A 10550-nucleotide genomic window follows, 5' to 3' on the forward strand; every position below is an offset into this window, starting at 1 on the left:
CAGGAAGAAGAGAATCTGACTGGTCACATGCCCCCTTGGCCAGCTCCCCGCCCAACCCTGGCCCACTGCAGACGACCTTGCCACCAGAGTCCCCACTTCTCTGGAAGCTGTGAGGTTCTGTTCTGCAACAAGAATAAGCGAGGGGTAAGGTTCACGGTTTGAGGGGTGTTGGGCTTATTGGTATAGAAATGAGGAGCTAGGGTGCAGTCCAGTGGCCGGCTGGGGCTGGGGGAGAACGGAGGGAATTTAGGACTCCAGGCTGGAGAAGCTGGAGGGTGGGAGAGGGGGAAGGCTCTGATGGAGAGCTCATTCTTGCTACTGCAAAGGGCTTACCTCTAGCCCAGCGAAAATGAAGAGAGCGGGAGAATCTGCTAGACTCTTTCGTACCCGGCTTTGGGGAGGGCTACACTATCGGAGATGCATCAGATTCCTCACACCCACGCCGCACACACTCCTTCCCTGGTCTGTGCACGTGTGCATACACTTACACACGCTCATCATGTGCTCACACGCTCATCACGCACATACAGAATCACCTGGGCACGTGCGCAAACACCTAGGGAATGCTCTAGATGTGGACACACTCCCACAACCACCTACGAAGAACACTTTCATTTCTGCAGTCATTTGTTTCTTAAAAAGCTGCATTTAGAAAGTATTTTGTAAACTGACATCCTTTTTTAGATCATATGTCCGTTTTTAAACCCATGTGCTCTGAGGGCACTAGGTGTGCCCTGTTTTTTTCTGCACTCCCAGAGGTAAGTCCAGTGCCTGGGACATAATAGATACCCCATAAATGTTTGTTGAGCAAAGGGGTGACAGAATGCATAATCTCTTAAAAAGCACAAGACTCCTTGATGACGAAGTTTCTCTAAATCTGGCTTAGTGACTAATGGCAGTACTTGGTGTGTGTGGTTGTGTGCGATGAGTAAACGAGCCTTCACCAGGTGTCTACACACGCCTGTGTGAGTGAGTAGAAGTGTGTGTGCAAAGCATGTAGGCACTAAAGTGGGGTGGCGGTGGGAGGGGCAGTCAGGAGACAGCCCCCCGCCACACACATAGCCCCAGCCTCAGGGGGCTTGCCAAGGCCATGAACGCACTAGTGTATCAGGAATGGCCTGAGTCTCCGGTGTGGGGGTGGGAAGTGGGGCGAGTCTGTGAGTTGCTCCCATGGCGAAGGGACAGACGGCTGCCCTTCCTCCTGCGCACTCCGCAGGGCTGGACTCTGAGATGATTCAGCTTCTTCCTTATTTCAGCGGCCGCCTCCTCCCGGGGACCCCCATGAAGCGAACGGCTTTCCTGAGCCTGCTAGCTCTGGTGCTGCTGGGGACAGGGACTGCCTCTCTCCCGACGGGGAGGAAGAGGAGAGATCCGGCCGGGGAAAGCGATGCTTACGGGCTCCTGGGCAACTATGTCCTGGGCCTGGACAACTACGATGAGGTCATTGACCTGAGCAACTATGAGGGGCTCACGGACTATGGGGACCAGCTCCCCGAGGTAAGGGGCACACAGCAGACCAGCGACGCTCCCCCCATGACACTGGGCGCTGGGGGCCTGGCTTTCAAGCCTCCCCTTCTTTCTCCAGGAGGTAGACATTCTTGTCCCTCTGTGGGAACTTGTCACTTAGATGATACTAAGAAAGAGGACAACAGAAGTCCAATTTCTTGGTTGGTTTGTAGTAAACCTGGCGGTATTCACCCCCCTTGAAAGTCCTGTATCTGTCCCCCTGCCCCTAAGTCAGACCAGAATCCATAGCGCTGTGGGAGGGACGGGGTCAACCATGTCTTCACACACTCACTGGAAAAAGCAGCTCCATGACCCTGTCTGCTCTCAGGCTATCTTCGAGTCTGAAGTCCTTTCTTGGCCCTTCCTGGCCTTTGCAGGGGCTGATCTGAAGCCTGCACCCAGTAGCTATGTGAGTTGGTCAGTGCTGGCCTGGGCTCTCGGCCTGGATTCTCCAGAGACGTGGATTCTAGCTCTGGCCCAGCTGGGTGGCCAGCTGCCTGCTGGATCCCTGCGCTCCCCTCTGCTGGCCCATTCCCTTCTCCATATACGGAAGACGCTGCATCCGCCCTACTTTAGGAAGTTCCCTTCCTCCCTCCCACTTTCTCCACAGTGACTCGTTGCAAGTTTGAAACTGGTCACCGAGGTCCAGAGTTCACAGGAAATTCCTTTTGCAAGCAAAAATTGGCCTACTCTGTGCTATGTGCTCTGTTCCCAGGTCAAAGGGAGCAGCCCGGCTCCTCCAACCAGGGTCAGTTCCGCTCAGAGCACAGTGACTCCAAGGTCACTCTCCTCCAAGCCCCCAATGAACAGGCTTACAACACTGGGCTTCCTGGACTCCCCAGGCAGCCATGGTGAGTTCACGGTCACAGGTCACAGGGCACGTAGTTCATAGGCCATGCAGCCATGACCCAGCACCGGGCCTGCCATGGTGAAGTGTGGTCAGGGTCGGGAGTGAAAGGGCAGGGCTAGCTCTCACTGTAAGGGAGAAGAGGAGAAATGGACACAGTCAGAAAAGGAAGGAAGGAAAGAAACCCAAAAGGAGAGGCTGGCTATCCCTAACGCTTTTGAGTGAATGCACAAATTGGAGGCGGGGTGGGGGGGATGTCAACCCTCTGCTTGCCTAGCAGAGCTACCCTACCTTAATTAATAGCATCACTAGGGGACCAGGTTGAGTGGTAATTAGATTAGAGACAATTAAAAGCCTGTCGAGGAGAATAAATAACTTTGTGGCTGTCACTTGGCATGGGGGCAAGTGAAACAGTCCTACTGCTTTTCGGCTCTAAATTCCCTCTTAGCCGCTCTTTCCCCTCCCTGATGCTCTCCTGGAGCCCGGGATGCTGGCGTATGTGGCAGTAAGGGGTTGGCACTCTGCTGGAGATCAGGACTGGAGCAGAGGCGGGATGCAATTAATTCCTGACTCGCGCGTCCCTGGCTCCCGTTCTCTTGAGATATTTGTCTTGGGTGGATCTAGGGTATTGGGGCATCGGTAGGAATCCGTGACCTCTCAGAGCTACAGGATCTCGGGCTTAAAGAGACCATAAAGGGCCTCAGCTGGATCTGCCATTCAAGGCCTTGGGGTAAGAAGGATGCTGAGATCGTCTCTGCTCTGCCCACCCTGGCCCCTGCCTGCAGAGAAGAGCTGCCTCTTCCTCGCGGGGCTGTGTCACTGCTAACTAACCTCCCCCTTGAGTTGGATGGCCGATGGTCCCCCATCAACTCTGTCCCTTGTAATGGTGAGTGATGGAAACCACCTGCGCTCTTCAGTCAAATGAGCCAGGAAAGCCTCCCAACGTTTTGAAAACAGTTTGGCCCATGTCTAATGACCACCGGCCATGGAATGATAACACGAGAGAGCTGTTGCCCAGCAGAAAACTGGGATGCTGATACCCTAAGAAGGGAAATGAATTCTAGGCAAGCGCTGTCACTCCATCGTGACTTTCCTGTGCTTGTTGGAGCCATACAGGCCATGTCTTACTCCTCACCCGCAAGGCAGCTGGCAGAGCCAGTAACCATTGGCCAGTCCACTTAATTCTGGCTTTATTTCATCTTCCTTGTGCCTTTGGGCACCAGAGAGGAGCCTTATGGAAAAGAGATCAGTGGATGTCCTAAAATACCCACCTAGGCCCAGGAAAACCTGCAGAGGACTGGAGCCTGAAAAAAGCACCAGTGGGCCAGGACTGGGTAGTAACTGGTAAGGGGTCTGCCTCTGTTAGGTTGGGGGCTGAGTGCCAGGCTGGGAGCAGCTCCCAGCACGGCCTCTGTGCACTGTGTCGTTCCATTCCGGCCATGGCTCAGACGCTCCCTGAGTGAGGACCCTTGGTCCCAGAGGCTAAAGGAGGACTGAGAAGGGTCTCCCTTTGTTCTGTCTTCCACCTGGGCCAGACCTGCCCACCTGTTTGGTCTGCGTGTGCCTTGGTTCCTCTGTGTACTGTGACGATGCCGACCTGGAGAGCATCCCTCCTCTTCCCAAGACAACCGCTTACCTGTACGCCCGCTTCAACCGCATCCGCGAGATCCGAGCCGGAGACTTCAAAGGGCTGAGTACGTGGTGCCCTGGCAGAAGATGAGGGCGAGCCTGTCGGGGGAACCCCCGGAACCCCCAGACCCCCTGGCTTGTGCCCCCTCTCCACGAACAGTCATAGACACAGTGTCCCACGTGAGTTAGCCTTTCCCCCTTAGCTTTCAGTCTCCGCAGCTACCCAATGGCAATAACCCCAAGCTTTTCTAATCCCCTCCCTTGAAGATTTTGGATAATAAAGTGTCCTGTCTTCATCTGCACCCCCCAAAGCTCTGGAAAGCTGGAAAAGGGAAGATAGGATCAAGCCTACATTTTCAGATTCCAAGCCGCTGTAGCTCTGTGCCCTCCCGGTCTCTGGACAGACCAGGCTAACTCAGCCCCACAGCCCTGACGCGATGTGCCTAATTGTGGTTTGTTGTGTGTTTTGCTCCTTGATGCCTTCTACCCTGCCTCTGCTAGGAGACCTGGGATCTCATCCAGATCCTGCCACTAATTCCCAGAGCCCTCAGGGTCACGGCAACCTTTTCTGTAAACCAGCAGTGAAGGGGCCAGGGGCGGGGGGCGGCGGTAGAATGGGTCCAGACATTGGTGGGCCTGTCGGGTCTTGCCTTCTACCGAACCCCTCCGAGGTGGACAGCCGCCCCACAGGGCAGAACTCCAGAGGAGAGCGTTGCAGAATCTGAGGGCTTTCCCCCTGGGTTCTTGGTTTATGACATTATATCTCCTGGCTTGGACCTCATACAGGTGGAGAACAGACTGGCTTTCCCTATCTTAAAAGGGATGGAGCGGGGTCCAGGTGGGTCCAGTGAGAGCGAGGAAAGATGGTAGGTCCTGTGTCTCTCTGTGTTCTCCCCCACGCCCCACAGCAAAACTGAAGCGGATCAACCTTTCCAGCAATTCTATCTCCTCCATTGATGATGACGCCCTCCGGCTGCTGCCTGAGCTGCAGGATCTGATCCTTCCAGAAAACCAGCTGGGGGCTCTGCCTGCGCTGCCCACCAGCCTCGAGGTCCTGGATGTCCGCCAAAACCGGCTCCGGAGCTCGGGGATACAGCCTGGAGCCTTCAAGGTGAGCCACGGCCTGTAGCCCACCGTCTCCCCGCTGCCACCCCTGCCCACAGCCACACACACACAAATCCCATGCCCTCATGGGACAGCCCTGCTCCAACCCTGTCCTGCGTCTAATCATCAAACCCCATTTTCTTCATCTGTTCCCATTATTGTATTAAACTTTTTGTTGTTGCTGCTGCCAAGAGACTGCTTCTGATGCAAGAAAGGGTGTTTAGGGGCATCTGGGTGGCTCAGTGGGTTAAAGCCTCTGCCTTCAGCTCAGGTCATGATCCCAGGGTCCTGGAATCGAGCCCCACATTGGGCTCTCTGCTCAGCAGGGAGCCTGCTTCCTCCTCTCTCTGTCTCTGCCTGCCTCTCTGCCTACTTGTGATCTCTGTCAAATAAATTTTTTAAAAAATGTTTTAAGGGCGCCTGGGTGGCTCAGTGGGTTAAGCCGCTGCCTTTGGCTCAGGTCATGATCTCAGGGTCCTGGGATTGAGTCCCGCATCAGGCTCTCTGCTCGGCAGGGAGCCTGCTTCCCTCTCTCTCTCTCTTTCTGCCTCTCCGTCTACTTGTGATCTCTCTCTGTCAAATAAATAAAATAAATAAATAAATCTTTAAAAATAAATAAAATAAAATAAAAGTTTTAAAATAAATAAATAAATAAAAGTCCTTACTATTAAAAATAAAAAGAAAGAAAGAAAGAAAGAAGGGGTGTTTGACAACGTGCTAGCCATGAATCTCCAGGAAAAGGAAATTCAGGCCTCATTACTAGAAATGGGGGCGGTGTGCAGGTGGTGCTGGAAGTCAAGGTCAGCAGCTCTCCCTCTCTGTCTCCCGGGTATGCAGGCTCTTGGCTTCTCTCCGAGCATCCTTCCATTCACCTGTCTGCACCCGCAGCTTCTGCTCCCCGAAAACACGGGCTTGCATGGGACTTGCCATAGTGCTGGCCCCAGCCCAAACTCTACAGAAACCTTTATTTCCAAAACCCGCCACTAACTGTTGTCCTTCTGTGAGCAAATGCTTGTGGGAGACAGTCTGATTGCTCGCTGGCTGGCCGGTTCTGATGGGAAGAGCTAACCCCCCAGCGCAAATTGGGCTGAGCTCCCGGAGCGGTTCCAGTGCAGAAACGAATTGCGGCGTGGACCTGACCTCCCCCCACTCCTCGCCACTGTTTCACACACGCAGACTTAGTTTGCCTCGCGTGCCCGTGGCTCTCATTCTGTAGCTCTGGCTAGCTCCCGAACATGCTCTCCACAGCCATCCCGGGCTTAGCATTGGAGACTTTTCGTTTGGGAAAATCCCTTTCTGATGGCAGAAACGTTGAGGCTGGACTGAAAGTGTCCCCCCTCCCACCCCCTCCCTGCCCCTCGCCCACCCTTCACCTGCTCCTCGTTACCAGCTGACCAGCCCTACATGCTCCCCCAGCTTCCAGGCCTCAACGCAGCCCCGATCCTTCTGCATCCAGTAGGAGTTGGTGCCTGTGAGCTCCTGAGAGGCTGGGCAGCCCCTGCAGCACCCCAGTGCCGAGCCTGGCCCACGGCTGAGGCTCAGGAGACCCTCAGTGAATGAATGGGGTGACATCAGGCGCCCATCCCTGCCGGGTCCAAGAACATCTGCCAGCCTCCCGTGCCCTTTGTCTGCTCCCCAGGCGCTAGAGAAGCTGCAGTTCCTCTACCTGGCTGACAACCTTCTGGGTTCCATCCCTGGGCCTCTGCCTCTGAGCCTACGCTCGCTGCACTTGCAGGTAAGCCGCACCCCAAGGGCAAGAACGTTGACCGGGGCCAGGGACACGGAGGTCAGATAACTGGGAGCTTCCTTAGGCAGTGGCGGGCGTCTCCTTCACTGATTGCTCACTGGAGGCAGGGATCGGAGGTCTAGCCCAGGCCGTTGTCTACAGCCTCGGGGTGACTGCCTTCCTCTCCTTCTCCTGAAAATGCTTCCTGTCCCCCATGTCCTTCATCCCATCTCAGCGGACTGCTCGTTCCTCCCCTGCCTTCCCTTCCGCTCTGTCTCATCCTCCTGCTTTATCCCTCTAACTCTCTCCCCTCACTCTCCATCCATCCTCCACGGGCCACCTCTCCTCACCCCTTGCTGCACAGCCTTGGCCTTCTGTGCCTCAGTTTCCCCAGCCTCAGGAAGGGAGCTGCCAGGGAAGCTGAGATCCGCCTTCGGCGCTGCCTCAGGGCCCTCTCTAGGCAGAGGGGTAGCAGCTGTCTGTGTGTTCTTTCTAGAATAACATGATCGAGACCATGCAGAGCGACGCCTTCTGTGACACCGAGGAACACAAACACAGCCGGAGGCGGCTGGAGGACATCCGACTGGACGGCAATCCCATCAACCTGGGCCTCTTCCCCAGCGCCTACTTCTGCCTGCCTCGGCTCCCCACCGGCCGCTGCTGCTAGCTCACCTGCTCCGCACACGCACACGCGGCGAGGGGCCCTCACCACCTCCCAAAGCACGACTGCCCCCGCACGGTGGTCTTCTGTTCAGCCAGGAACCAGTTGCAAAACTCACCCCTACTCCCTTCAGCCACCTTCTATATGCATGCACACGCACACATCCACGCACACATACCCATGCAGAGACATACGTATACAGAATCAATACACACACACACAGAAACACGTGCACACACACACACTCACGTACATAAATGTCCTTCAGTAGCCAAATTTGCATTTCTCATCCTCTTTCCTTAACACCGTATGGCTCCTGACTCAGAGATCAGCGTCTGCAGCAAAGCTCCGAGAGTCCCCATCCCTCCTACATACAGGGAATGCCGGGAAGTCATGGAAGAGGAAGAGGAGAAAAAGAAGGAGGAAGGGCGAGAAGCAGTGGCATGCTTTAGCCAGCTCTTACTACGAGGCTCGCAGCACCAATTATTACATTTCCCAGAATTTTGTAAGCTGTATTGCTTCTCGGCCTTCTGGCTAAGATCAAGTGTAGGATTTTTGCAAGCCGCTCGTTAAACACAGCTTTTATTAAAGATTAAATTGCCAGCTCGCATTTAAATACATTACATGGAAAATAAATGCAATAAATACTCAAACTCATTCCTTTCCAATTAGTTTACTATATTTTACTCGTAACCATGTTCTTGAGCTTATGTCTATGACATACTCTGGAATGACCTGCCCCTGGTGCTCATCTCTTCCCAGCGACACTCAGGGACATCACATTGGCAGATTGAGCTTGGTCATGGTGAGAGTATTTATACCACAGACATCAGTACATGCTACACTCTGGGATTCTTTCAGAGAGAGAAACAAAGCTGGTTGTTAAGCATTTGCCAGCACACCACGGAGGAGAAAGCAGACTATTTTACCCACTATGGGTAGGGTGGGGTTTCCATGGGACTTTCTTTTCTCGCTCTTCCTAGACCAACGGCTTCCTGCTAGATTTGGAAGGAGCCGTTCATAAGGACGGAGACTAACAGGAATCTTCATCTGGATGCCCTCTTTGTAGCGCTCACCTGTCCCTGGCTCACTGGACAGCCTTGGAGCTCGGCTCCACCAGCCCGCAGAGATCCATCCTGGCATTGCTCTCTTCCACGATTAACCACCAGAGGGCAGCCTTGCGCAAAGAGAAATAAATAAATATAACCATTACCTGCAACCTTGGCGTCTCCGCGAGGTCTGCTGTGATGGGAGACGGGAGGAAGGCCAACTGTGATGCAGCTGACTTGTTCCTTGAATTATGAAGAGAGGAGAGATGTCACCCTTCTCCTTATAAGGAGATGTTGGACAAGGGGGATGCAATAGGTGGGTCCTTGGCGTCCGTGTTGATTGAAGCACAGAAGAGGGTTGAGGGGGTGCCTGGGTGGCTCAGTCGTTAAGCCTCTGCCTTTGGCTCAGGTCATGGTCCCAGGGTCCTGGGATCGAGCCCCACATTGGGCTCCCCACTCAGTGGGATGTCTGTTTCTCCCTCTCCCACCCCCCTGCTTGTATTCTCTCCCTTACTGTGTCTCTGTCAAATAAATTTTAAAAATCTTTTTAAAAAAGAAAGGAAGGAAAGAAGGAAGGAAGGAAGGAAGAAAACAAGAATTGAGGCAGGCAGTCTGATTGAACATGGACCTGTCATGGGCTAGGCACTACGTTCCACGCTGGCGATGAGATGACGTGTAACAGACTTTTGACGTGTAACACTCCTTTTCCTCGTGGACCTTCGAGTCTGGCACAGAGAACACATGTGCAACAGTCACACAACCACACCACGCAACTCATGATACAGACCATAAGAGGAATCCACGGAAGGCTGTGAGAGCGTACGGGGGAGACCCCATCTAAGAGGCCAGCAGACTGTGAAGGTAAAATTTCTAAGCTAAAACCTGAGGGAGAAGTAGGAGTTAACCAGGTGCTCTGTTACCAAGGCAATCACTCAAGGTGGGGGGACCATGGTGTAGGGGTGGGGGTGGGGGCCCCCCAAATCTGGCTGGACCCACGTAGCAGCAATTGCACTCCTCTGCGTCCCCCTGCATGCCTGGCACCCCTCCTTTGGATCCTCAGGCCAGTCCCGCAAGCAGACAAGTCGTGGATTATTAGTCACATTCTTGAGATGAAGAAACCAAGAACTCCAGAAGATAAAAGCGCTTCCCGGAGCTCACGTGGCCAGCTGAGGCTTGGACCAAGACACAACACACACGTTGCAAACGGAGTGGGAAGTCTTAAAGGTGAGAGGTGCCCTTGTGGTTCCCGCGCTGCCTGCTTCCTCTCTCCTAGAGATCCAGGACTTCCAGCACGCCTGGGACTGGGAGAACAGTGAGCCAATAGCTCTCTGCCTTTCCGAACAGTAGAGAACAGTAGAATTTCAGGACGGTGAAGTTCTGACCCTTTCTCTTCCTGTCTTCCAAGGAGCTCATTACTGTAGGAAGGCTCTCTGTCTCTCTGCCCATCTCTCTCTCTGTCTCATTCACCAGTCCTCTCTTCCTCCATGTCCTGTTTTACTGGATTATGACAAGGCCTAAGCATGCAACAGCAGAGAGCCTCAAGATCCCAAATGCAAGAAAACTTGGGTTGAAAAAAAAAGAGAAAGAATTTTCCAGAACTGAGGCTCCTGGGAGCTAGAAGTCACATCATACCCACATACCCCACGTTAGTCTGTGCTGAGTACAGAAAGTCATCTGACCCTCGCTCTAGGGCAGAGAAGGGGGCTGGTAATTCCTGGACTCGTGGAATTTGCCAGATACCATAATGGAAGCTATTATGCACATCAACTCATCCAGTCCCCATAAGAGCCCTAGAAAGGAGGGATGTTTATCCCACGTTGGAGATGAGGCAACATGGTTACAGAAGGGCGGGACCCCAAATGAACAGGCAGTAAGTGGCAGAGCCAAATGAACAGGCAGTAAGTGGCAGAGCCAGGATTCAAAACTGGGTCCCTCCTGGCACAGGGCCCCAAGTCCTGCTCTCACAGCTCACGTCAGCGTGGGCTCCCCGTTCAAGGCCAGCGGAAGAGGCAGCTCCTGACCGTTGCT

At 53.9% G+C, this 10550-nt stretch overlaps 1 protein-coding gene and 1 pseudogene across 2 annotated transcripts; both read left to right on the plus strand.

The window, feature by feature from the left end:
* Positions 1 to 867: 867 nt before the first annotated feature.
* OPTC (opticin) lies at positions 868 to 8128 on the plus strand. 2 transcript variants are annotated; one of them, XM_032318299.1, is made up of 6 exons: positions 868 to 1497; positions 2222 to 2357; positions 3889 to 4047; positions 4891 to 5093; positions 6726 to 6821; positions 7309 to 8128. In XM_032318299.1, the coding sequence occupies exons 1-6, from the start codon at positions 1171 to 1173 to the stop codon at positions 7477 to 7479; spliced, it is 1092 nt and encodes a 363-aa protein (XP_032174190.1). In that variant the 5' UTR covers positions 868 to 1170; the 3' UTR covers positions 7480 to 8128. The 2 variants fall into 2 exon arrangements, with proteins under 2 accessions (XP_032174190.1, XP_032174192.1); XM_032318301.1 differs by lacking the exon at positions 6726 to 6821.
* On the plus strand, positions 7988 to 8165 carry LOC116576847 (annotated as a pseudogene).
* Positions 8166 to 10550: the final 2385 nt, after the last annotated feature.

Source organism: Mustela erminea, chromosome 17, assembly GCF_009829155.1.
Source record: "Mustela erminea isolate mMusErm1 chromosome 17, mMusErm1.Pri, whole genome shotgun sequence".
Classification (NCBI taxonomy): Eukaryota; Metazoa; Chordata; class Mammalia; order Carnivora; family Mustelidae; genus Mustela; species Mustela erminea.

What these genes read in the sequence shown, in the direction of transcription:
- OPTC (XM_032318299.1), top strand. Translation starts at nt 1,171, where the DNA reads ATGGCGAAGGGACAGACGGCTGCCCTTCCTCCTGCGCACTCCGCAGGG. An exon ending in TACAGCCTGGAGCCTTCAAG is followed by an intron (nt 5,094 to 6,725) that starts GTGAGCCACGGC and finishes TCTGCTCCCCAG; the next exon opens with GCGCTAGAGAAGCTGCAGTT. An exon ending in TACGCTCGCTGCACTTGCAG is followed by an intron (nt 6,822 to 7,308) that starts GTAAGCCGCACC and finishes TGTTCTTTCTAG; the next exon opens with AATAACATGATCGAGACCAT.